Here is a 27,702-nt window from a genome sequence, read left to right on the forward strand (position 1 = left end):
CCACCCAAATTTGTCTAGACATCCCAATGTCCTTGCTGTAGATCCTAGTGAGGTGAATCAGAGAGTCGATGTCACACTCGTTCTTGGCATACAGCTTGATGTCATCCATGTAGAGGAGGTGGCTGATGGTTGTTCTACTTCGGAACTGGTACCCATAGCCACTCTTGCCACATCTGATGCTCACCCACACAATTGGCTTTGAGTTGGCCTCCAGAGTCGTGTTCCACAGCTTCATGGAGTTCTGGATGAACTCTCTTAGTGTCCTGTTGATGTTATACAGCTTTAGGCACTCCAGTATCCATGTGTCCGGCATTGAGTCATAGGCTTTCTTGTAAACAATCCAGGCAGTGCACAGGTTTGTGTGCCGTGTCCTACAGTCCTGGGCGATTGCCCTGTCGACCAGTAGCTGGTGTTTGGCACCTCTGGTGTTGTTCCCTATGCCTTCTGAGCTTCCATGTGGTGCTGAGGCAGGTTATGGGCCGGTAGTTGGACGGTATTGTGCCCTTCTGGGGGTCCTTCATTATGAGGACTGTCCGGCCTTGGGTTAGCCACTCTGGGTGGTCCCCTGATGTTAGCAGCTGTTTTATCTGTGCTGCCAGGCGTTCATGGAGTGCAGTCCGCTTCTTAAGCCAGTAGGCATGGATCTTGTCAGGCCCTGGTGCTGTCCAGCTCTTCATTTTGGACACTCTTGTTTGGATGTCTGCTAAGGTGATGACTACTGGGTCTTGTTCTGGGAGTTGGCTGTGCTCAGCTTGTAGGTCTTGCAGCCATTGGGCAGTAGTGTTGTGCGTTGCCTCTTTCTCCCAGATACTCTTCCAGTATTGTTCTGTCTCAGCCCTGGGGTGGGTCTGTTGTCATCTTGTTTGGTTTGGTGGTGGGTCAGTGATGTTCTGGGGAGGCATATCCCTGGAAGGACTCACAGACCTCTACAGGTTAGATAATGGCACCCTGACTGCTATTAGGTATCGGGATGAAATCCTTGGACCCATTGTCAGAACCTACACTGATGCAGTGGGACCTGGGTTCCTCCTGGTCCACGACAATGCCCGACCTCATGTCACTAGAGTATGCAGGCAGTTCCTGGAGGATAAAGGAATTGATATCATTGACTTGCCCCCACGTTCACCTGACCTAAACCCAATAGAACACCTCTGGGACATTATGTTTAGGTCCATCCGGTGTGCCCAGGTTGAGCCTCAGACTGTCCAGGGGCTCAGTGATGCCCTGGTCCAGATCTGGGAGGAGATCAATCAATCTTTATTTATATAGCGTCTTTTACAATAAAAATTGTTTCTAGGCGCTTTACAGAATCCCAGGGCCTGACCCCAAACAAGCAACAGTGGCAAGGAAAAACTCCCCTTTAACAGGAAGAAACCTTGAGCAGGACCGGGCTCATGTAGGAGGACCCTCCTGCTGATGGCCGACTGGGTAGAGAGAGAGGAGAAGGGGGAGGACAGGTAGAGGAGAGTAGGGGAGAGGAGAGGAGACGAGGGGAGATGAGAGCAGAGGTAGAGGAGAGAATTGGCACACATAGTCCACAGAGTAAATACAGAAATGTATAATATTTAGTAAAGCAGGCAGCCGGTATGGTCAAGTTGAGTGGGTCAGCGGGGCCCGAGGTCATCATGCAGTTCTAAAGGCAGCGATATCTGTAGATGAATACAGAAGGGGGGGAGAAGCAGAAAAACTACACAAGAAATAACATCACTAGTCTACTTGGTGAGGAGGAGAGGAGAGGAGAGGAGACAATGACCCAGTGGGCTGACAGAGGCCTGTCAGGTGATCATGTTTCTGGACCCCGACTGCCTCAGCCTATAGCAGCATAACTAAGATGTTAACCTAATAATTAGATGACCCCCTAAGTATGATAATTTGTCTGTCTATGATAGTAACTGGAACTACTACTACTACTACTCAAAGAGGTAGGTTTTAAGTCTGATCTTAAAAGTAGAGATGGAGTCAGCCATGTACCTGGACAGGGAGCTGGTTCCACAGCAGGGGGGCCTGGTAGCTAAATGCTCGGCCCCCCATTCTACATCTAGAGGCTCTGGGGACCATGAGTAAACCAGCATTCTGAGAGTGGAGCGATCTTTTGGGCTGGTAAGGTGTCACTAGCTCCTCCAGGTAGGATGGAGCTAGGCCTCTGAGGACCTTGTAGGTCAGAAGAAGGATTTTAACAGTTATTCTAAATTTAATGGGCAGCCAATGAAGAGACACCAGTACAGGAGTAATGTGATCTCTTTTGTCAATACCTGTCAGAACTCTGGCTGCAGCATTCTGGATCAGCTGAAGGCTTTTTAAAGAGGTGTTTGGACACCCTGATAATAAAGAATTACAATACTCTAGCCTGGAAGTAACAAATGCATGGACTAACTTTTCAGCATCATGCCGCGTTAGTAGCTTCCTGATCTTTGTGATGTTTCTCAGGTGAAAAAAGACACTTCTAGAGACTATTTTAATGTGTGAGTTGAAGGAGAGATTTTGATGCCCCGACATTGTGAGGCATGCATACAAGCACGTGGGGGCCACACAAACTACTGAGAATCATTTTGAGTTGCTACAATGACTTTTTTCACTTTCATTTTTGGGGTGTCTTTGATTTTCCTCCTCTATAGAGTGATCATTTTCATTTCTATCAAATTATGTGGTATCATTTTGTTACTAATACATCACCTATTTTTTATCAGGAAAGATACTCAAGATAATTTTCCCCCATTTAGATCTGAGGTGTTTTCGAAGTGTTTCTCTCATTTCTTTAGCAGTGTACTGTATATATATGTGTGTGTGTGTGTTGTGTGTGTGTGTGTTTGTAAGATTTTTTTTTGTCTCTGAAAGCCCAAGATATAAAGTAGTGGACTCAAACTCAATTCACCTGGGGGCTGCTGGAGGCAGAGTCTGGGTGAGATTGGGCAACAAGAAAAGCTCTGATAAAAACATTCCAATGTTCTCAAATATCTTTATTTTTATTTTATTAACAAAAAATAAGATGAAAAAATAAAGAAAGAAAATAAGAATGAATAAGAAAATAAATCACTTGATCAGTAAATAATAATAATACAGCAGATATAGAAGACTGAAGAAACCACACATAGTTGCTGAGTAGAGAAATCTAATTATTTTTCAGTTTCAAATGTCTGTATTAACAGTTCTTTAACCTTTCTGAACATGAATGGAACATTGAACATGAACTGTTCTGAACCTGGCTTCTCTTGCCTACTTCTTGCTGCTAGAGACCTGGCAGCGCTTTCTCTGGCATAGCCAAGCCACATTTGGCTTGAGGGAGGAAGCAGTTGAGACCCTCAGTAGGGCTTGAAGATGCTCATAAGTAAATCTGGACCTGTATTTGAACTTATTAAAGTTCAAGGTGGAGAAGAGCTTTTCGTACAAGTATGTGCTCCCAAAAAGGCAAATGGTTCGCTTGAACATTCGGGAAAGCTCAGGGAAGCTGGGGGTCAATTCTCTCAAAAATTGCCCAAGCTTGTCTCCTTTTCCAGTCACCTCCCTGAACTTTGATTTGAGTTCAGAGTTGCACTGCAGGTCAATCAGCTCCATTTAAGGCACAGGAGGGGCTTGCACATGAAAGGAGAAGGGGTCCACAAAAAACTGAAATGTGGCTCTGTGTGTCTTGAAGTCTGCAAATCTGTGGTCAAATTCCTCCTGTAGCTTCAAAATGACATCAACATACTTCTCACCACTGAATGGTGTGCCTGCATCCATGAGTGCCTTGCATGCTGGGAAATAGCAAAGGTTTGCCTGAGAGAGCTGGGCTTTCCATAACAAAAGTTTTGTGGAGAATGCTCTCACGTTGTCATAGGCAGTACTGACAAATTGCCCCTGACCTTGTAACTGCTTGTCCAGTACATTAAGCTCATGTGTGATATCTGCTCTCAACTCTAAAAATCTCTTCGTCCATTCGTCCAAAATCCTCGCTGTCACTGATGGCGCATCATCGGTTGTTATTCCATCAAACCTCTGTCATGGCAAAGTGGCATTCTCAATGGCATCACACAGCTGGTGAAATATCTCCTGAGCGGTGGTCTGGCCATGCAATGGAATTACTACGAGCAACTTCTCCATCACTTCAAAACTGTCACCAACACCACAGACATAAATTACTAGCTGGGCAGTGTCGGTGATGTCTGTGGTCTCATCAAGAGCGACTGAGTACACATTGAAACATTTTGCTTTCTCACACAGTTGATCATAAACGTCACTTGACAGTGCAGAAATGTGCACTGCCATGGTGTTGGCAGAAAGTCTGATGTTGCTAAACTGACCTTTCTTTTCTTTTTTTTACTTGCAGCCTGTATTATGCACTTTTTGACAAATTCACCTTCTGTGAATGGCTTTCCTGCTTTAGCAGTCATCTCACTAACCATGTAGCTAGCTTTGACTGCTGCATCATTCTCTTTGGTTGCTTTCTTAAAGGAATCTTGTTGCCTCAGAAGACATGTTTTAAGATTGGCAACCGCGTTGGCTCTCTCATCTCCTTGGTATTTTGCGTACTCAACATGTCTAGTTGTGTAATGACATTTCAAATTGTATTCCTTGTGTACTGCAACTTTCTCTGTGCAAATAAGACACGTCGGGGTGCCCCGACGACGGAAATATTGCATTTCCCACTTTTCCTGAAATTGTCTGTGCTCATCACTGACCTTTCTCTTCATTGCAGGCTTTGAAAAAGACATGTTTGGAGCTGTGTAATATATATAATTATATATTTATATATATCACAATCGATGTTTGGGGAATACAAAATAGTCACTACCGATATTTACCAATATTTTTTTTAATATAGAGAAAATTTAAATTTATTAATATAAATATTTCAATATACTACGCATGTGATATACATTTTTTATTTTTTTTAAAACTATTTTAAAGTACTTCACGTTTTGTTTATGAGAGTTTCCAACTCCGAGATGTATTCGGAGCTATGATGACTCGCCCATGCGCCGCTTTTTCATTGGCTGCAACAGAGTGATGGACATTAGTGGTGCCACCAGTCAGGTAGCCTCACCCACGCGAAAGCAGAGGTCCATCATAGTCCCTAACAACACACACACATGCATCAACACTAAAATGTGACAATTGCACAAGCTGCTGATTTGGAGAATTTGCTGTGAACTGACTTTAATACAAGACAAAGTTCCGTGTTTAGAAAACACGGCAGCTCTGCAAAGCGTCTCCTCTCCACCTTGGAATGCCCCCTCTCTTTAAGAACCAATCACAGCCCTCGCGGCATCCGAGGCACGGAGCCGGATTGACGCTCAATAAGAGATTCCATAGCTTCCATCGAGGTGGCCCGACCCCTCCCTGCATCAACGCCGTGGGTGCTCCGCAGCCACGCAAGGCACGAAACGGAGAGGTATAAACAAGGTTTTATCGGGCATCCGTGTCTCGGATACCGCAAGGGCTGTGACTGGTCCTCGAAGAGAGGAGGCGTAATGTCATGAGTTCGCGCAAGCTCAGCCAATGTCCCGCCCCCGAGAGCCATATACCACACCGTGATTGGTGGGTTCGTTCAGCTCCGCACAAAATGCTGTAAAGTGCCATTCATATCAAACTCGCGGGCCGCACTAACATTAAACTTTCATATCATCCCGCGGGCTGCAGTTGGCCTGTGGGCCGTGAGCTTTAGACCCCTGATACAAAGGATCTAACACAGTTTAAAAGGCAAATGATTTCCATTCACTGCTAAAATTACTGAGGACAAGTGAGGGTCAGATTTTATTTCTGCCTCTTATGAAATGCTAGGATCTGTTATACATTATGTGCTTTTCAACATTATGGCAAGACACAAGAGCGTTGGCAATTTCAAGAATGTTGTTGCTAAGCACTCTCCACTGTATCTACTGTATATACGCTATCTGGGATTACCCACGACCTGTTTGTATCTGAGGTGACAAGAAAATCAAATATCCATTTGGCTCACAGCCAGTGTCGTCATTGCAATGGTACAAAATGAATCTTGACAGCTTCCCTTTGTCACAACGTGTAATAACTAGGAATAAAGTTTCGGCTTCAACAGGACGCCCTCCCAAGGCAAGGCTTCCTGTATGTGCACATGAAAAATCAGCACCTTCTGACAAAACACCAAACTGTGGATAGTCATCAAACTCCCCTGTTTACTATTTACCTCTGTGACATAAGCAATCAGTGTTTGATTTCACCAGCCAGTGTCACCCAATCACCAACATGTTAGTTTTCAAGTGCAGGGCCATAGTATTATTTCATTTCATTATAGAGTAACAGAATGAATTTAAAAATGTCTAAGTGATGCTCTTAGCTCTGGTGGTGCATAATTTCACTCAGCCAACCAATTGCTAAAACATAACTCACCGGTCAGATGCAATATTCCCCGTTGTGAGCTGGCCCATCCAATATCAGTAACTGCCTCACTGTGCCTCAGAGCTGTGGCAACAGTCTGATCTCTCCTCTTAGCATAGACCGCAGTCTTCTTTCACTTCTCTTCACTGCAGCACTACACTCCTCCTTCTCCTCCTCCTCCCTCTCCTCCTCCAACACCACCCTCCCCAACTCACACCTCCCTCCCCTGTCAATGCACTTGTGCAAACAGCCTCTTTACCTCTCTCTCCTCTCCACCCCAAGAAACTCATTTACGATGCTGATCACACAGCCGATTGCAGTATGTCTCTCTTTTGTCTTGTAAAAAGGAAGCAGGTGTCCTGAAAAACTCTTAATATTCTGAGTTTGCTGTATTAGATGCAGTTAACACTGATCTCAAAACCGTACTATAACCGTACTTCAGAGCAAACAGCTAATTATGAGGATAAATGAGTTCACCTGCATGCTTTTCACTTGTCTTTGGGACTTGTCATTGATAACTGGGTTTACTGCAAAAACAGATTTTTTAGATGAGACAACAATGTTTGAATATGACGCTGCTTATGCAGGTCCGACTTGACAGTATCTGTTTGCATTCATTCAAGCAAATGTAGAAAACTATCATTCCAGTTGAGGAGAGCTTCAATGACAGCACATTGTTTTTGCTTCCAGTAGAGGGCAGGCATCTTGGACAGCAGTGCTGCATCAATATTGGCTTTCCCTGTATAAAAAAGTCAGTCCAGCATTAAATCCATTGACCCATTAAACACAAATACATATGTGACTGACTTAGTAAGTTGAGGACTCCCACTTTTAAACCTGTCCTCAATTTCTCAGTTAAATATATGGTTTTAATGCCTTTGATAGTGTAGAATTATGCGTCAAAAGAATTCGGATAGAGAGTAGGGTGTCTGGTTGGTTGAGGGGATTAAAATGGTCAACGGGTAAAGGTATTAAACCATTAAAATCTCAAATTAATTATTACTTAATAGAGTGTCCTTCAGCTTTGACAGTATTTAATATTTTCCCTGCAGTTATACAAAATACCATAAACAGTGATACTGCTTCATAGAGAGGTCTTTGAATACAATTAACAAAAATATGCTCTTTTTTTCTTGCTCACAACATGATATATTTGTCCAATTGACATTAAGTGGCCCAAAGAAGGTTTGTTTTTTTCTTCTTTTTCTTTACCACAATATCCCTTTCAGGGTCATGGGGAAGGTACTGGAGCTCATCCTAATGGGATAAATGGGAAGGCAAGGTACACTCCTGAATGAGGAGTCACAGGGCCCTAACACCGACACACACAGACGCACGTGTGTACTTTATCAAATTCAGATATAGGAAATGAAAAAATATACAGTGGGACCTCTACTTACGAACATCTCTACATGCGAAATTTTCAGGTTACAAAGCGTCTCAATGGGAAAATATTTCCTCTTGATATGAAAGAAATTTCAGGATACGAAGGTCAAAAATACGCTACCGCTGCTACTTGCAGCTTGCGGAGTTTAGCGAACACAAACTTGCTTGTAGCTGCTCTGTTATTGGCTATCGCCTAGCATTTTCCTGTCATCCCATTGGCTAGGAGGGACGTCAATATGTACAAGTTTGTGTGTATCCCAGCGTCGCCTTCGTTTCGCTTTTATTTATTGTGGGTGTTTGTATGTTTGTCCATTAGATGGCAGTGTTACCACACGTGTTAACTTTCGTTGCTAGTAATGACGGCTAATGTAAGATTAGCCTGTAATAAAGTTATTTTTTGTTCCTGGAGAAGCCTTGCAGTGAATTCCTACATTTATTGTGCGGTAATCTAATTGTAACATGTAATTGTTACATGTTTTGATGCATTTTTATGATTTATAAAAAAAATTATGTCCAAATTTTTGAGGGCTTGGAACGAATTAGGGCATTAACATGGAAAAGCATCTCTACTTATGTCATTTTCAGGTTACGAAACCACTTCTGGAATGAATTAAATTCATAAGTAGAGGTCCCACTGTACAAAGTTAGAGTAGGAACTTTGAATGTATGTGTGTAAAGAGCTTATGAAATGTAATAAATCTCTGTGAAATTAGTGATGTGTCATCATTTTAAGATGTGGAGACCAGATGCAATTATCTAATTTTCTTGATTGGATTAAATAAATCACTCCTGCTTCTTGACTCAGCTGATCTTGTGGTCATTGGAATTACCATACTGTCACAGTTCAGCTGCATTCCACCACAAAGTAATAAGGGTGTAGTTCAATCTAGTGCGTCTGTGCATTTTGAGATACTCCATCCCTTTCCATCGTCTCTCAGTTCCACTGAATTTTCTCACATGAGTGCATCTCTTCCACACTCTCTACGATCAGCTCCACTGTAAAAGACAAGGTAAGTTTGAGGACAGCACTACACTAGGACAGCAGCCCCAGCAAAAGTTAATACAGATAGTAAAAGAATACAATTTGAAGAAAACAATGCAGGAAATTGGATGATACATGAGCTTTGTGTGAGATGATTTGTCTCCTCTGAGACAGCAAAGAGGCTGTAGAAGAGTTTACACCATTTCAGGTCCAGCAGGGCGTGCTGCAATGCAGGGGTGTACCAGAGAAGCAGGAAGGTGGAAGGGAATTTGTCTGACTCAGCTGCCTCCACTCTCTCCTCGATTCTTCCTGTTCCTCACTTCTTCCTCTCATAACTCTAATCTTGTACTTCAATCATTATGTTCATTTCAATGACCCTTCCACCACAATTTTACAAAACATGTTACTTGCACATACTTTAAAGAAAGGGCCTAGTGTATAGTTGTTTACATCTACATCAGCAAGTCTTGGACAAGCATTGTGTTATCCAAAGAAGTGTCCTTTCAAAAACTATCTTAAACCATTCTTAAATTCTAATCTGTTTTAGGTATTCAGTATGGATTTATCTGCATTTTCATTTTTATAAAAAGAATGTCCAAAATGTCCATATCATTGCAAATTTTGAACACGATTGAGGGAACATTTCTGTGTACACAAGGAGAAAATCATACTGCACACAATCCTTACCTTCATCCAGCAAAATTCAATGTGTAAAACAACTAAGAGAGGAGTCAGTTTCAATTTCAACAACGCATGTAAATGCTGCTCCTGTAACAAACAGAGGCAAGTGGGCTACGGGTGACAGTTTTTACAAAACTCTCATAGCTGTAAGGAATTCTGACAGGAGTGATATGTTTTTAATGCAAAGAGAAACAACAGAAGTGTATAGACCTGTGCTTATGGAGGAGAAAAAGATCTTGTCAATGGAAAAGGGAGGAACTCAGCTTACATTTTCCTCAGTAGTACTAAAATAATTAATTTGGATTAATAATATTGTTTAGTTGCTCAGTATTTTAACCAATTAAGTGCTTTGGTGAATTTAAGCAATATTGTAAAACAGCAGCAGCATTTTAGGATATTTACAAGAAAATTTGATATAGAAATATATCACATATTAAACATACATTTTGATTTGTATACATAAATGATACATCTAATATTTTGATTACTGAATATTGCTAAATGTGAAATATAAATATAAAACTCCTGAGTGAAACTAATATTTTGCTATTATGCAACCGTACACTGCTGGTAACAGGAAATACCAAATTAAAAGCCCAGGAGCTGTGATTGTCTTTATAGAATCAAATAACGAATTAGCAATTTCAAACAAAAAGAGTTACATTTAGCCCTGTGTTGGGCTAGTATGCCTGCTTTAGCAAGAACCCCTCCCAATTACTCCTAGTGATTACCACTGTATGGTTGCCACCCGTTCATGGAAAACGGTAATGGTTTAGAAACAAAGGTAAGCGTCCCATATATGGCGTCACATACACTCCGTAAAGGATGCATTACTGAATGGTGCGATGCTTAACATTTACGGCAAATTTATTTTTAATCCTCCCCTGCTCTTCGGTCAACGAGCTGACAGGAGTATGACGATGCAGAATCTGGCTCATCTCATTGGCTGACGAAATGTGTTCGCAGATTAGACCAGGTTGCGAAATATGCGGACTCGTAACCACAAGATGCGTCCCTTTTTGAACTAATCGGGGAAAATACACTGGGCGATTTTTGCTATATTAAAACGGGTCAGTTCTGACTTTCGCTGCTCTGTATGTCATTGACAAATGACAACAACAAAACCCCGTGTCACTGTTGCTACGAGAATGCGGATGTCTTGACCAATAGAAAGCGCTGTAAGTGTTGCTATGATACGCCTGCGACTCTGTCATGGCAAAAAAAAAGATAGCAAAAAAGAAAAAGCGATCGCCAAAGTGTAGAAATTTCAATAAATTGGTTAAAATTGATAATTCGCTGAATCAATAACAAAAATAAAACAAACGAAATTAAATATACAATAGCGGACATGGGCTTCAATCTTAATTTGCTCAGACAGAAACGTTAAAAAAAAGCATTTCTACAAATTTCGTAGCGCAAAAAGGTTGTGAATGTGCATCCTTTACATTTTCTATGGAGGTCAAAGCTTTAACAAATACATTTCAAGCAAAGAAATGTGGCAAAGAAATGCTGTACTGATGGCCTCAGACAAAAACTACAGTGCAGCAGTAGCAGCAGTAGTAAAGACATGTCAGCCACTTTAACAGCAAAATGGTTAATGTTATAAAACATCTTCTCAAAAAGACAAAATGTCTTAGCACATTTTTTTTTCTTAAATGATGTAGTAGTATAAAAGCTGTACAGTTAAGTGCATACTATTAATCTACAATACATTTAAAACTTGGGTACAGTTACAGTAGGTTAAAGGTTGGGGTTTCTGTCACTGTTATCTGCTTTATAATGATATGAACATATGAAATATACCTATTTACATATGAAATATGCCACATTATGTCTGTGAATATTCTCAGTATTCAAGGTTTGAAGAGCATTACTAAAGAACCTTCTTGGATAGGAGATAAACGTCTTTGGAAAAAGTAACAGAAGTCCAGAATTCAAGAATTCTTTTAAACCAAGATGCCATGTTATGTAACTACACACACACACACACCACACACACACACACACGCACACACACACACACACACACTGTCAACCATCCCTACCGCTACCATCACTGAGACCAATCAGCTGATGTATGCAGCGGCAACGGTAATCCTACAGATGCTTGGCTATAAGATGAAGAGCATGAATAGCCATAAGGAGCAAATGGCCCCAAGAAGGAGAAGGCTAGAGGCAAAAATTAGGGCAACACAGAGAGAAATCAGCCTCTTAACAGAGCTGAGTAGAGGCGTGAATCCAAGGACAGAGCAGCCCAAGAAGTATAAGAAACTGTCCATACCTGAGGCACTGGAGACAGCTAAGCAAAGGCTGAAAGCCCTGGCTACCCGACTAAAGCGGTACACAAGAGAAGTAGAGGAAAAGAGAATAAACAGGGTGTTCTCCACCAACCTGGAAAAGGTCTACTCTCAATGGCAGGGCAACAAGATGACAACAGACCCCCCCCAGGGCTGAGACAGAACAATACTGGAAGAGTATCTGGGAGAAAGAGGCAGCGCTCAACACTACTGCCCAATGGCTGCAAGACCTACAAGCTGAGCACAGCCAACTCCCAGAAAAACACCCAGTAGTTATCACATTAGCAGACATCCAAACAAGAGTGTCCAAAATGAAGAGCTGGACAGCACCAGGGCCTGACAAGATCCACGCCTACTGGCTTAAGAATCTGACTGCACTCCATGAACGCCTGGCAGCACAGATAAAACAGCTGCTAACATCGGGGGGCCACCCAGAGTGGCCGGACAGTCCTCATAATGAAGGACCCCCAGAAGGGCACAATACCGTCAATACCAGAGGTGCCAAACATCAGCTACTGGTCGACAGGGCAATCGCCCAGGACTGTAGGACACGGCACACAAACCTGTGTACTGCCTGGATTGATTACAAGAAAGCCTATGACTCAATGCCGGACACATGGATACTGGAGTGCCTAAAGCTGTATAACATCAACAGGACACTAAGAGAGTTCATCCAGAACTCCATGAATCTGTGGAACACGACTCTGGAGGCCAACTCAAAGCCAATTGTGCAGGTGAGCATCAGATGTGGCAAGAGTGGCTATGGGTACCAGTTCCGAAGTGGAACAACCATCAGCCACCTCCTCTACATGGATGACATCAAGCTGTATGCCAAGAACGAGTGTGACATCGACTCTCTGATTCACCTCACTAGAATCTACAGCAAGGACATCGGGATGTCTAGACAAATTTGGGCGGATGATATCTAGAAGAGGAAAGGTGATCACAACTGATGGGGTTGAACTACGTGAAGGGAACATCACAGATGTGCAGGACAGTTATAAATACCTAGGGATCCCACAGGCTAATGGTAACCATGAGGAGGCAGCTAGGAGGTCAGCCACAGCCAAATACCTACAGAGGTTAAGACAGGTCCTGAAAAGTCAGCTGAATGGTAAGCATAAGATCCAGGCCATAAACACCTATGCCCTGCCAGTAATCAGATACCCTGTTGGCATAATACCCTGGCGACTGGAAGAGATACAAGCCACTGAAATCAAGACAAGGAAGCTCCTCACCATGCACGGAGGGTTTCACCCTAAGTCCAGTGTCCAGAGGCTGTACACAAAGCGAAAGGAAGGGGGCCGAGGACTAGTAAGTACTAGTAAGTGAACTACTGTCCAGGAGGAAACAACAAGCCTCCGAGAGTACATGAAGAAGATGGCCCCCACTGACCCACTGCTGAGTGAATGCCTCAGGCAACAAAAGTCCAACAAGGAGGAGGAACCTGAGGGGCTATCATGGAAGGACAAGCCCATGCATGGAATGTACCACCGACAAATTGAGGAAGTGGCTGATATTGAGAAAATATACCAGTGGCTGACAAAGGCCGGACTGAAGGACAGCATAGAGATACTACTCATGGCTGCACAAGAACAGGCCCTGAGCACCAGAGCAGGGTCTACCATACCAGACAAGACCCCAGGTGCAGACTGTGTGGAGATGCCCCTGAGACTGCTGTACATCACAGCAGGATGCAAGATGCTAGCAGGTAAGGCATACATGGAGCGGCATAACCAGGTGGCTGGCATAGTGTACAGGAATATCTGCACTGAGTATGGACTGGAGGTCTCAGGGTCCAGGTGGGAGACACCCCCGAAAGTGCTGGAGAACAAGCAGGCCAAGATCCTCATCAGGAAGAAGGAACACGAGAAGGAAGAAGGAACACAAGAAGCTGGAGACGTACCAAGGGCTGAAGGAGGAGATGGAGAGAATGTGGGGCATGAAGGCAACAGTGGTCCCAGTAGTGATTGGGACACTAGGGGCAGTAACACCCAAGCTGAGTAGATGGCTCCAACAGATACCAGGAACCACATCAGAGATCTCTGTCCAGAAGAGCGCAGTCCTAGGAACAGCAGATCCTGCACAGAACCCTCAGACTCCCAGGCCTCTGGTAGAGGACCCAAGTCTGAAAGAAAGAGGCACTGCCCAGGAGGGTGAGGAATTATATATACATATAATGTGTATATATAATACATATACATATGTGACGTCTATATATATGTATGTGTGTGTGTGTATGTGTATATATATGTATGTGTGTGTACGCACGCGCACGCACACACACCACACACACACACACACACACATACATACATACACACACACATATATACAGTATGCATATATATACTGTATATATCCCCACTGCAGCTGAACAGAACACATCACCCTATCTAAGATGCTTTTCAAATTTTGCTTAATACAACATGCTTCAGAGATTTAAATCACAGTGTGAACATTGAAAGAATATGTATGAGCCATGTCTAGTGCAAATGTGTTAGTAGTTGTGAAGAGAGTATCATGACACTGTCAAAGAAGAGGATTTAATGGTTTTACGGAACGTGCACTGCAGAAATGTGTTGTCCTTTAACTAACGCTAGCTCAGCAGATTTGACTTTGGACATATTCCTTCAGTGCCTTTTATTATGGAGCAGTAAGCTGACTCCTATCATCCATCCAAAGACTGTGTCATTGTTAAAACAATACATTAAAGGTATCTAAATAGTTGCTTATTTTAATTTTCTATCAAAGAACTGTACTCCACTGTACACTTCTCTGTATACTAAAATTAAACATCACATATGGTGCGATTATTTGTATTATTAACATTGTGATTTATGTTTGATGTGAAACACCATATTGCAGCCTTGCATACGCACAAATCTTCAATGAAGACTGTCCATGTTCAGGAATCTCAGATGGCTCTAATTAAAGTGAGAGATATCTGGCTAACAGCATCTGCTCTAATAACCATTGAGAAATACAAATTGAGCTTTTTTTTTTTACCTACCAACATTCAGCCAAGATGTGTGTAATTAGGATATGTAGAATTGTGGCACCCTAGCACAGCCTCAGTAACAGATAATGCTGCCCCGGACAGAGAGGAAGAGATGATGCTTACCTTGAAGGAAGATGTGCTTCTTGCAGTGTTGAGCGTTGTACAAAAGAGCAAGCTCGAATTCACTTGCAACCAGAAGGTAAATTAATTTTGGAAAAAAAGTCAGTAATTTCCACTTTAGCTCCTCATCAACTGTCAAAAGTCATTAATAAAATACAATTGCGCCTGGCTGATATTTTCCCAAGCAAGAGTTTTTCGAGTCAGATCATCAACATGGTTTTAACACGCTGAAATCCAGCATTGAAGCAGGTGCACTCACACTGCAATGCTCTCTCATTGGGTGAGGGGCAGCTCAATAAAAAAAAAGTCCTCAACATCAATTGGCTTGAGTGTGTGTATGTGTAGTTCTGTTGTGAAAATGGGCTCCTCCTCTTTTTGTTATTGTTGCTGTTAGTGCTAAGCTTTCAGAGGTGCCAAAGGAAGAGTGGCGGGAGAGGCAATAGAAGATAAAAAGAAAGGTAAAGACTACACATCAGGTTGCAGTAGCCCTCGCTGTGCTTGATCCTTGTGTGTATTTCTCCTGCAGAAATCTGCAAGAATGTGAGTGCAGTGAGGTGGGAGGAGCAATGAGTAAGAGGAGGAGGTGGAAGATTTATGCATGGGGTTATGGGTGTTTGTTTTTTACTGCAGTGTGGAATCAGGGAAGATTTCCAACAGATGGAGAAGCAAGAAATTGTAATAGGCAGACAGACTTATTTCTAGTATGCAAGTTGAGGTTCGGAGTGCTACAGCAGTTACTGCGATCACAACTGCCTCATTAAGGTGACAAAGACTAAAGTGACTTCTGCTGAAACAAAAGAGGAATTCAATCAAGAGTCATTTAGAATAAGCAGAAAGCAATACTTACTGTAAACATTCAGTTAAAGCTATTCTCTTTAGTTCAGTGGATTCTGGCTGGTTTAACCTTTTTTCCTGCTTTTAGCTCAGATCTTGAAATGTAATTGAATTAGCTTTCTTATCAACAAAATCAATAAGACAGCTGATTGTTCACGAGACAGCTGCAGCATACTGTCGCTTCAGGTTTCTTTCAGTCAAACCTATTTTTGTGTCTGCTCTGACAAATTAACATCTGCCAACAAAAAGATTCAATCCCAAACAGTTACACAATAATAGGAAAGATTACTAATTAAAAAAAAAAAAAATCCCCCCACAAATATGTTGGCTGGTCATAGTAAATAGCAAAGTCCATTTAATTTAGCAGTCTAAAATTCTGTAAATAAGAAGCAACAACAGGTCTGTGGTATAGCTTCCAGTTTCCCTACTACAGTTATTAAGAGAGCAGTGCCAAAACCTCCATGCAAGAAAAATACGTCCGTTTATTTAAGCTTGGCTTGTCCACTTCGAAGCAGCTATCTGGAACCTCCAAGGTGATTCAGAGATGCTCCACAGCTAGTGTCCTGTTTCTTCACCCTTGGTTCTTAAATTGGGAAGTGATGGAGGAAAATGAAAAGCTCAAACTATTTAAGACAATTTATACTTTTCTTGTTGATGGTGGATGAATGAGTAATCTTAAGAATCATTAAAGATAAGACTGTGGCAGATCTCTTCTGGTGTATTTAGCATGAAAATGAACATAACATAAACTAAAGATTTATTCATCTATTTTTTTACACTGGTGCTTTATTTACGGTTTAATAGTGTCAGTCCTTAAATTAGGCCAGATGTCAGTGTCCAGGGACACTGCAGAAATAGGTCTGAGACCTCATTAAGGCTACCAGCTCAAAGGTTCAAGCCGCAGACCAGCAGTATCTGAGCAGGCTCCTTAAAATAGCAGCGATAGCTCAGCCTGGTGTGATAGATTTACAAATATAGACTTACTACTAATATTGGAAATCTCCTTTTAGCCAGGTTTAGATGTCAGTGCATGGTTTTAACACTAGAGGACAGTACACCCAAAGAGTCAATCCATTTGGCGCATACGTCATTTAGCTGTGTTCAGGCATACAAAGGGAAGATTTAAACAGGTTTATAAAATCAATCTGCTCTTATTTCTTCTCTCAAGAAGAAACACCAAACATTTTTCCTGTTTAAGTGCTTGATCAGGGGCACTCAGGTCAATTTTTGCAGCCTCTGTGTGAACCCATGTGTTGGTGTACCCTGCATCTTTTCAGTCATCCGACTGTCACAATTCCAGTAACCCCTGAGAACAAATAGTTACATAATTCAGCAAAATACAATGGAACTCTTTGCATACAATGTTGTACCGGTATTGTGGGTTTTTACAAGCCAAACAGAATGGAGCTGCTCTCTTCATGCAGTCTGATATTTATTTATTGACATAAACACAGAGATGTATGTGATTTGCCTACAGTACATCTTTGGTGAACAACTACTGTAGTTGGCTTGAAAAGAGGCAGTTTGAAAAACAATTTAACAGAGACAGTATCAGGGAACAAGCTGATCACAGACATGGATGTGAACTTAATAAGCTCCAGTGAATAAACAATTAGTTCATCCAACACTGATTGCTCATCATAACACAGAGCAACTTTGCAAAAGGCCACACCCTTTGTGGTCAACAGCCATATATACATGTTCTTCCAGCACCTTCCTGTCAAGACAAAGGGGAAATACTGAATACAAAATCACTTTACCTTATAGGTAGAAGCTTCTATAGTACTAAGTGACTCACTCACTTCATGCTGCAAAGGCCACATTCCTCTGATCCTAATTTGGGATTCCAACAAAACAATAGGTGTTGAATGAAAATCATTGGTCTAAAGGAGGCTGTCAAGTCAAGGAAATTTGATTACGTCGAATAACTAAGACCATAAGGAACCGCCACAGATTTAATTCATAGTTTCTACAGCTTGAACCTTTTCAGTGGCAGAGGCCCCCATTTCCAAGTGTGCACTCCTCCATGTAAGTCACTCAGATAGCAGATTTCACCTCTGTACTTACCGGTAGATCAATATCTTCTTTAGTGATTTTATTCATGAATTTCATAAGCATTGAACTGGGCTAAAGCAGGAATGATTGAATAGCTATTTCAGCAGAATATTCGAATATGGCTCAAAGTTTCTGACCTGTGAGAATTTGAAGGATGACCTATTTCTTCTCTGCATCTGCAACAACTGGCTCTGTGAAACACAGTCAGTTTACAGGTTTTCATGCTGGAACATACAACTAACAAGGAAATACCTGTATACAGTTAAATTACACATACGTTTGACTTCCAGTTTGCAAGTAATGATTGCCTCTCCGTGATCATTTATGGCCTTGCAGGTATATACGCCACCATCAAAGGTACTGGGTTTACGGATCTCCAAAGAACAGATGCCCTGCACACAGATTTGCCTGAACTTGGGGTCGTCACCAATGATCATCTGGTTCTTCATCCACTGAACCTTCGGCTGAGGAAAAATATCTTTTTAATGGAGGTATGCAATGTACTTAGAGTATAATGAGAAATTATATATATATATATATATGTGTGTGTGTGTGTGTGTGTGTGTGTGTGTGTGTGTGTGTGTGTGTCAACCATCCCTACCACTACCATCACTGAGACCAATCAGCTGATGTATGCCCACGGCAACGGTAATCCTACAGATGCTTGGCTATAAGATGAAGAGCATGAATAGCCATAAGGAGCAAATGGCCCCATGGAGGAGAAGGCTAGAGGCAAAAATCATGGCAACACGGAGAGAAGTCAGCCTCCTAACAGAGCTGAGTAGAGGCGTGAATCTAAGGACAGAGTGGCCCAAGAAGTACAACAAACTGTCCATACCTGAGGCACTGGAAACTGCTAAGCAAAGGCTCACAGCCCTACTGCCTGATGGCTGCAAGACCTACAGACTGAACACAGCCAACTCCCAGAACAAGACCCAGTAGTCATCACCTTAGCAGACATCCAAACAGGAGTGTCCAAAATGAAGAGATGGACAGCACCAGGGCCCGATAAGATCCACGCCTACTGGCTTAAGAAACTGACTGCACTCCATGAATGCCTGGCAGCACAAATGAACCAGCTGCTAACATCAGGGGACCACCCAGAGTGGCTAACCCAAGGCCGGACAGTCCTCATAATGAAGGACCCCCAGAAGGGCACAATACCGTCCAACTACCGGCCCATAACCTGCCTCAGCACCACATGGAAGCTCCTATCAGGCATCATAGCGGCTAAGATCAGCAGGCATGGATCAATACATGAGCAGAGCACAGAAAGGCATAGGGAACAACACCAGAGGTGCCAAGCACCAGCTACTGGTCGACAGGGCAATCGCCCAGGACTGTAGGATGCGGCACACCAACCTGTGCACTGCCTGGATAGATTACAAGAAAGCCTATGACTCAATGCTGCACACATGGATACTGGAGTGCCTAAAGCTGTATAACATTAACAGGACACTAAGAGAGTTCATCCAGAACTCCATGAAGCTGTGGAACACGACTCTGGAGGCCAACTCAAAGCCAACTGCGCAGGTGAGCATCAGATGTGGCATATATCAAGGAGATGCTCTGTCCCCCCTGCTGTTCTGCATAGGCCTAAACATATATAAATAAAATCCTGCCTATATATTATCCTGCCTAGTTTTTGCCTTCTGGTCCTGATAGAAAGAATGTCAGGTCTTTTAATCCTCTAAGCTGCACAGCACTTCATGCTACATTCCTTGTATGAAAGGTGTTGTATAAATAAAGTTTAATAAGTTTCCTTGAGTCTTTCATTTAACTGGATACACTACCTGTAGAACCTGTAAAATACAATACCTGTAGAACTAATGCAATATATTAATATCAAAATGTGACTGTACTTTGGGGCTTCCCCTGACGGAGCAGAGAAGCTTGGTGCTGTAGCCAACAGTGGTGGATCTGTCGGTCATAGGAGTGGTGAACTTGGGTGCCTCGCTGAAGTCGTGTTCCTTGTATTCAGGTGGCCTGTATTCAATACCTAGATAGTAAAGGGGAAACACCTTAAGGGTATAAAATTTGTCATTACCATTACCCCTGGTATTACCGCATTTTTGCGACCATAAGGCGCACTTAAAAGTCTTAAATTTTCTCCAAAATGGACGGGGCGCCTTATAATTAGGTGTGCCTTATGTGTGCACTAAGTTCCAAAATCTGTAAATGCTTTTCAGCTTTTGCAAAAGCTATTTCGGATTCATTTCGTTCATTTCGGACACAGAAGATGATGTATGTGAGTACATTGCTAAATACATGCTAGCATGCATGTTTTAAGCTAGCGTACCAGTAGGTTTTACCATGCCTGCGTCCTATAATCATGTGTTAAATACAGAAATAGCACCCGTAACTGAGACTGCGCCTTTTAATACGGTGTGCCTTATGGTCGTGAAAATATGGTACATGAAATGATAGATAACTATACAGTGGCACTTCTCCGTAGAAGTCAGGGACTCAGTTGTTGAGAAGTAGAAGTCAGGGTTAGGATACAAAACTACACATCTCAACTCCACATTTTTCATTATGCCTGGAGCACTGTGAGATCGAGTATCATACTATATTGTATGAAAACAATATACCACAACAAACCTGCCAGGAGTGTGCTACCCACCACAATTCATGGGGGAGGAAAGTAGGACAATATTCACAGTGACGCACAGACACATGAAGAGACCTTGAAGTAGCTGCAAAGTTTTGGTCTTTGGCATGTTATGTACATATTGAAGAACTGACTATGTATCTGTTCCTATGGATTGCAAAATTGTGCGCACAGCTCATTTATTTTCTCACACCTAAGGGGGCTAAGTACTTGCTACTCCACAGTGAGGACTACAAAATTAGTCAAATTTGATGGAAAGATGGGTGGTGCCAAGAGGAGGAAAAATCAGTCACACCAGGTTCAGTCAGCCAGTGAATTTGAGACTGGGACGATGGTTCACATTCCTGCTGGACAATGTCTCTAAGCATACTGCTCGTGTCTTGATCTAAGATTTGGCAGAAAACTATTTGCACTTTTTAAGAAAGAAACCTACAAATTTAAATGTTTTAATGATGTAAAAGCGTATTCAACAAACGCTAGATTAGATGAGACATTATTTTCAGATTACCATACCTGTCTTCACAATCTTTGCTTCCTCCTTGGTAACAGTGGCTTCCTCACTCATTCCACACTTGTTTTCAGAAAACACTCTAAACTTGTAGGTGTTACCCATGATGAGGTCAGAGATGGTGGCATTCAGTCTATGGTAATGGTCCAACACAGTAAACCAGTCCTGAGACAGAAAAAGAGATAAGGTCCGGATTTTGGGCTATCTCCATCAGTTAAAGATTACTAGTATTATTTTTAATATAAACTCACTCCGGTCTTTTTGTCTGCCTTCTGAACTGTGTAACCTGTGATCTCTGTATTTCCATTGTCACTTGGAGGGGTCCACTCAAGTGCAACATTAAAACCCCAGGTATCCACAATCTTCACACTGGCAGGAGGCCCTGGTAGTTCTATAAAGAATATAGCCATTTAGCATTGCACCATAAGTTTTTGTTTGGAGACTGTAATGCTTCCCATTTTTGATTTGATCAAGAGTTTGCTCACCAACAATCTGAAGGATGAGCACTGCTTTGTCCTCAAAGTCCTCCACTTTCACACACATCTCATATGCCCCAGAGTCTTCTCTCTCTGATGAACGGATGAACAAGATGCTGTCTCTATCAGTGCTGCGGATGTTAACCCGCTTTTTGTCCAGTGCTTCCCCATTCTTTGTCCAGCTCACCACAGGTTTGGGTTTTCCCTGAGTTAAATGAAAACCAAAGATAAGCAGTGAAAACCAGGCTCTGGCACAGAAATGTGGTCACTTTTGACTTACCGTGAAGGGGATGGTCAGATTGATCTTATCACCAACATTTGCAACATATCTTTGTCTGAGGAATCGAGGTAGGCGGACTTTGGGACGGTCTATAGTAAACAACAAGAGGTTTTGCTCAGTTCTTTAGCTGGCTGGAACATTTTGACCTTTGTTGCCATAGAATAATTTTTATCAAATGTTTATTGAATTATGAGATTAAAACAAAGTTTGAGCAAAATATTAGTCCCGTTTCATTTCTTTGTTGTGCTGTGTTACTTAACAAGCTACAATGTATTGATATGGTAACCTGTTCTTATGAGTAACTTGTGCTATGAGTGGAATGAACATTTGTTTCTTGAAAAATCAAAAATAATAGCTATGTTACCTACTTTACATTAGTTAGGAGTTAGGGATGACACAACTCATGTTACGTGGTTCTAAAAAGGATTTATCAATGATAATACTATCATAACAATAATATTTATTGTATATGTAATTAATAATATATAACAATTAAAACAAACATATTCCTGCCTCTGTGACTGGCTCTATAGAACTTTGATGATATTACTTGTTTAGAAATAAATGGAAAAAGGTAAAATATTTGAAGTGGCATGTAATGCTCAGGTGTATTTCAAAGAAGCCCATTTGTGAAAGTAATATGGTGAGTGGTGTCACCGGCTGAGTTCAGCAGAGCAACCTTTTTCAGGATTATAAATAAAGCAGCCGTACTCCAGAATATCACCTCTCAACATACCACTCTCTTTGGTTACCCCATTCACACCACACTGCAGTGAAATGCTTTACAAATGTTTCAAGAATCATGGAAAATGAACTCACTAAAAAAGGTCTAGACAGCATTGAAGAAACTCTTCACAATTTGATTATAAAATTACTTTCAGATGCAACTCACTCATACACTTTAATAACCATATTTCTTCACTCCTACCCTTCACTAGCAGCTTGACATCTACTTCCTTTTTATTATAAACTAACTAATTTTGAAAAAAAACTGAGACTATTACACTGTGCAATGGAAAACTTTTCCACTGTCTATAATGAATATAGCCAGTAATACAGGAAGGCATGCTTGCACAAGCCACAAAATATCAATCATGAATTTCATTAATTTTTAGAGGGTGACATTGCTAATTTGGAGATGAATGAGGTTGTTTTCTTATTTACTCTTACCACACACAATTATTATTTTTAGACCTGTATTCACCTTATGGAATGCATTTTAAACACACACATATATAATATGACTGGTTATCAAAATTTTGAAAATAAATGGAGAATGGTGAATATCAGCATTTAATCACTCATTAAACACTATGCTGATGATGAGGCTTAATGAACATTCCCACCGCAAAGTCTTTGGCATGCTTCTAAATAAACACCAAGTCTCTGGAAGAGTCTCAAGAATCAGGTGTCACCAGAGACATTTGATCTATATCTAGCCCCATGTAAGCAGGCAATGCTGAAATTTACCATGCTCGTCCTTGATCCCCCACCTGCTTGCACTCAAATCATTTGTCACTGTTGAACTTGCCAAAGAAAATTCTGACCCTCCCTGGTATGGATCGCAATGCAACAGAAAAGTCTGTGTTAATACCAGTAACATCTCAGCTATTTTTCCAAAGCTTTGCAGAGAGTTTGTCGGAAGCAATTCATGAGATTTTCAAATGTGCCCCCACCACGCTATGGCATGGTGGGGGCACATTTGAACGTGTATATAGCAAAGCTGCAAGTCAGGATCAGATTGCACTGCCCCTCCCATTTAGGTCTCCATTACGCACATTGATGATTTGTGAGCGAGTCAACTGAATACTGGTGCTTCTTTTTAAACCCTGGGGATCTAATCCTCATTTCATATCAAACTACAGCAATGCCTCCGTTACTTTAAGGGCCAAATCATGTAAACTGTTGGATTATCAAGTGTGTAATTATCATGCTTATGCCTGAAGTGGATTCAGGTTTCGGGCTATTAAGGAAACCAAAGAGGACCATCAGTTTCAAAAAAGCTAAGAGTGTCATCCAATGAATCCAAACCATATTAAAAATTCAAACTGTTAACTGTGGAGTTAACAGCTGCATGGTAAAATAATGAACTTTTATATGTACCGGTAATTGTGTTTCACATTTTATGTGTTGTCTGATTTCACTTAATTCCATTTAACATTAGCCAGATTTACGGTATATTTGTGTAGACATGTTAAAGAATATCTCAATTTTTTTAATTAAATTGAGACAAATAATACAATTTTTAATACAATTTTTTGAGGGAAGCATTTAGGAAGCATTTACCCCATTGTTTCAGAAAGATTTCAGGTATTAGATCCATTTATTATACAGCTTTGGGCAAGTCATTGATGAGGTTTACAAGTCAAGTTTTTGTGACAGAAAAGGTCTTTAAAATAAATGGCCTTACTTCTAATTTGTTTAGATGTTAGTTGTAAAAATATTCATCTATATGCCTAATTGTTGCAAGTACTTCTTACCGGCAACCTCCTTCACCAGGACAGGCTCAGGAAGGGTCACAGGGGGGCTGCGACCCCCTGCGTTCATGGCCACCACGCGGATTTTCAGGCGGTCGCCAGTAGTCTGGTTCTTTATGACATAGCGACAAGATTTCTGCAGCTCCTCATTGACTGCTTTCCAGTCCTCAGCTGAGTGGGAAGATCATACACCGTTAAGATCATCAGAAATGTTTTATTCTTATATTGTATAATGAAATGAAATGGAGTGCTCATTGTTTAAAATGTAAGCATTAAGTTTCAATGTAAATTTGCCAGGGTTAGCACAATAGCAAAATCTCACTTGCTAAGGCAACCATAACAACAAATGTCAATTGCAGACTTAGAATTACACATTATAGACACATTACACTAAACCAGAAAGACCAATAGCTGAGTATGGAATCTAAGATCAGGAGAATTGTTCTGTTCTGTTATTGTTTATTGAATGTACAGTGCACACTGTTCAACTTGTTGGCATTATGCTTCAATGCAAATATGCCAGGGTTAGCAGAATAGCAAAATTTCAATTGCCGTACTGAGGCAGGCACCATAAGAACAAACGCCATTTGCAGAGTTAGAATTACACATTATTACACTAACACAAAGACCAATACAATAAACTTAAACAATCAAAAAGTAACCATAAACAGACATCAGAGTGTGATTCATGTATGGGTACAAGACTGATTTCTTTTCAACCAATGTTTAAGGGCTTTTATAAAGGTTGAGTAGTTATCACAATTGCTAACGTGAGCTGGCAGTGTATCCCATGGCTGTGTGCCTCTGACAGATAACACCATTTGGCTAAATTTAGTCCTGCCCTTGTATATGCCAGTCTCTTCTAGTTAATGCTGCAGTATTTTCATTTATTTATACTTTTTTTTTTACATGTAAAGTAAATTATTGGTGGCACGCTCATTCAAAAAGATGCAATAGCCGCCGAATTCTAAAATGTTCTGATACTGTAGCTGTGAAAGGGAAGATGTTTAAAATCACTTACAGTCTCAGTTTAACAGATCATGTGATCCCACAACTTTAGTCTATTGGCCTATGTCAAGTGTGACTTGGGCAAGCTGTTTTGGGGTTTTCTAAAAAACGTAAAAAAAAAAAGAAATGGAGGAGATTATTTTATGAAGGTGACAATAGAAAATTTTGACGTTTTAAAAAAAAAAAGTAAAATAAGTAAGAGATCTCATTCATGTGAATTAAATGGGGTAAATGGAAATATTCTTATATGAGACATGATACTGCTTTTATGAGGGCAAATGCTAAATCAAGCCTGCATTAAACTGCTGCTGATATTAGCTTCAGGCTGTAAGTCTAAAAGCAGAACCTTCAGCAGCAGCAGCAAAGCAGCTCCCAAAAGACCACTTTCCTTGTAGGGAGAAGTTAGGAAGCTTGTGGTATAACGCTGCCAGTGACACTTTTGGAACAGCTGCAAACTAATATGTCTGACCCATTTTAAAGCAGCAATTTAACAGGTGCCTTTAAAAAGATTATAAACATACAGCAGATGCATTCAAAGATACCCACATTGAAATAGCATGCTGCTAAAAAGCTTTTAAATAATTAAAATGTCACGTAGCATTACTGAGGAGACTGCTGTGGCATTGTGACAACCCCCCCCCCCCCCCCCCCCCCCCCCCCTTCTCCTTACAAACCAAAAGGTGAGAAGTTGCCATTACAGAAATCATTACTTACTTCCATCTTTGCAAATCTCAATGGTGTAACCATCCAGGCCAGATGAACCCACAACCTCTGGCTGGCTCCAAATGATAGTAACCGAAGTGTCATTCTTGTCTTCGACAAACAGGTCCAGGGGAGCACTTGTGGGCTCTGCAAGAAAAGCAGAAAAAACATTTACAGGGTGTAGAAAATGCAACAATCATTTAAATCAGAGATTGATAGGTCATGTGATCAGTTCTAAAGCAATTGCTACAGGAAAAGAAGAAGTTCTATGTCCACATTCACTGCAATTTTCCCTTTTGAATAGAGGATTACCTTTGGGAGGGGGAGGAGGAGGTGTGGGTGGTTTAGGCTCCTCTGGTGCTGCAGCTTCAGACGCTTCACCTGAACAGGCATGATTATCAGAACAATTAAATCACAGGACTAGTGAATCCCTTTATCTGGATCAATTTACTACATTTATTCTGATTTTATATAGTTTGTTATATTAGAGAGCAGGAGAGAGTAGCGAACATGCTTTGAAATAACATGTTGGTTTACCATTGACAGGGGCATTTGGGTCAGCAGTGACAACAGGGTCTTCTGCAGCTGGAGCAGTGGCAACTACTAGTCAATGTTAGATATTGAATATTAGTGGAGCAGAACAAGAAAGGCTCAGTGCGATAAACCTTAGTGATATTAGCTTGAGCAAACATCTACTTAATCTAAAATTCCAAGTTAAAACACACGCGCACGCGCACACACACGTATATACAAATATTCCCTGTATTTGGTATTAATCAAAAAAGTGGAGATATTGAAGGTTTGAATTGTGGCAAAATACACTGATTGTGATGAAAAACAGCATGCAAATACGCTGTGGTTTATACATCGCATTTCCTCCAAGTGAACTTAAATTTTGTTACATTTGTCGCACTAAGGTATAAATTTGAGTGGTGCCTTCGATATTAGGAACATTAAAAGATAACACACCAACTTTAGACTATGACTTATTTAAGAATCGGAGCTCGCTACTGATTCGGTCACCTTGCAGCGGTCTCTATATTCCGTCTTTTGCCACCGAGTACACACAGACACCCGTCCGTGAAGATGAACTGATGCTTACGCATAACACAAACATACTAGTCTGTTTTTGATGTAAAGGTTAAGAGTCCAATTCTCAATGCGAAAATAGGTCGTTTGCAGATACTATGAAACCGATACGTTTGGAGCGTTACCACCTGTGGGAGGTTTGACCTCTTCAGCTGTGGCAGCTGGGGCCTCTCCCTCGGCAGGTGCTACTTCGATCTCTGCGGGGGCTGGGGTGGCTTCTGCCGGGGCGGCCTCTGGGGCAGGTTCGGGTGCCACCACAGGGACGGACTCAGGTGCCGACTCGGGGGCAGGAGCGGGTTCTGGAGCCTTTTCCTTCTTTGCTGGCTCTTTCCTTGCAGCCTTCTTGATTGGAGCGGGCTTGGAAGGCATGATGAAGGTTGCAGCTTATTCCCAACTCAGTAAAGTCCGTGAAAAGTGGAACAAATGACAATATTGCTCTGGAGTTAAATAGGCTCGAGCCGAGTGACTCCTCCCAGTCAAAAAGTACTGTCAAATGAGCTTTGGCGCCTGTCTGGTCAAATCAGCCACTCTTTGGTTTTGAAGTGCGCAATTAGTTGCGGCTGTACGGTATCGGCGCTGAATCGTCTCCAGGGCTAAGCGAAGGACTTGTAAGAATAATATTGTTTAATTGATTTCTACTAAATCTAAAATTCCAAGTTAACAGTGTAGTTAACAGTGTATTATATAGATAGATAGATAGATAGATAGATAGATAGATAGATAGATAGATAGATAGATAGATAGATAGATAACTATATAGGCACTTGTTTGTTTTTTTAAATCTTGTTAGTCACTGGCTTGGATTACTTTTCTGAGTGTCTGGGTCCCAATCAGGGTTTATAACAGTATGGATTATGGACAGTGC

General features: G+C 41.4%; 2 protein-coding genes across 9 annotated transcripts in view; both read right to left on the minus strand.

The window, feature by feature from the left end:
- LOC130523722 (synaptotagmin-2-like) overlaps nucleotides 1–15,312 on the minus strand; it is a 33,560-nt gene extending 18,248 nt beyond the window's left edge. For 4 of the 5 annotated variants that reach the window (XR_008949983.1, XR_008949984.1, XM_057029220.1 and 1 more), the window contains exon 1: nucleotides 6,343–6,545. The gene's annotated coding sequence lies outside the window, so the exon portion shown is untranslated. Of the gene's footprint in view, nucleotides 1–6,342; nucleotides 6,546–14,800 lie in introns of those variants that run through there. The other variant, XM_057029219.1, reaches the window with a different exon arrangement.
- Nucleotides 15,313–17,050: 1,738 nt separating this feature from the next.
- mybphb (myosin binding protein Hb) lies at nucleotides 17,051–27,269 on the minus strand. 4 transcript variants are annotated; one of them, XM_057029215.1, is made up of 14 exons: nucleotides 26,966–27,269; nucleotides 26,286–26,348; nucleotides 26,061–26,129; nucleotides 25,761–25,895; nucleotides 24,042–24,209; nucleotides 21,562–21,650; nucleotides 21,291–21,486; nucleotides 21,057–21,196; nucleotides 20,811–20,970; nucleotides 19,549–19,685; nucleotides 17,964–18,150; nucleotides 17,824–17,877; nucleotides 17,434–17,464; nucleotides 17,051–17,348 (listed from the first exon to the last, which is right to left on the minus strand). In XM_057029215.1, the coding sequence occupies exons 1-12, from the start codon at nucleotides 27,204–27,206 to the stop codon at nucleotides 17,846–17,848; spliced, it is 1,617 nt and encodes a 538-aa protein (XP_056885195.1). In that variant the 5' UTR covers nucleotides 27,207–27,269; the 3' UTR covers nucleotides 17,051–17,348; nucleotides 17,434–17,464; nucleotides 17,824–17,845. The 4 variants fall into 4 exon arrangements, with proteins under 4 accessions (XP_056885195.1, XP_056885192.1, XP_056885194.1 ...); XM_057029212.1 differs by having other exon boundaries at nucleotides 26,286–26,351; XM_057029214.1 differs by having other exon boundaries at nucleotides 17,430–17,464; nucleotides 26,286–26,351.
- Nucleotides 27,270–27,702: the final 433 nt, after the last annotated feature.

This window comes from Takifugu flavidus, chromosome 4, assembly GCF_003711565.1.
Source record: "Takifugu flavidus isolate HTHZ2018 chromosome 4, ASM371156v2, whole genome shotgun sequence".
Lineage (NCBI taxonomy): Eukaryota > Metazoa > Chordata > Actinopteri > Tetraodontiformes > Tetraodontidae > Takifugu > Takifugu flavidus.

Coding starts and splice junctions, on each gene's coding strand:
- mybphb (XM_057029212.1), bottom strand. CDS start 27,206: ATGCCTTCCAAGCCCGCTCCAATCAAGAAGGCTGCAAGGAAAGAGCCA. Junction 25,896..26,060: donor TCCTCCTCCCCCTCCCAAAG/GTAATCCTCTAT, acceptor CTTTTCTTGCAG/AGCCCACAAGTGCTCCCCTG. Junction 21,197..21,290: donor GCTCATCCTTCAGATTGTTG/GTGAGCAAACTC, acceptor TATTCTTTATAG/AACTACCAGGGCCTCCTGCC.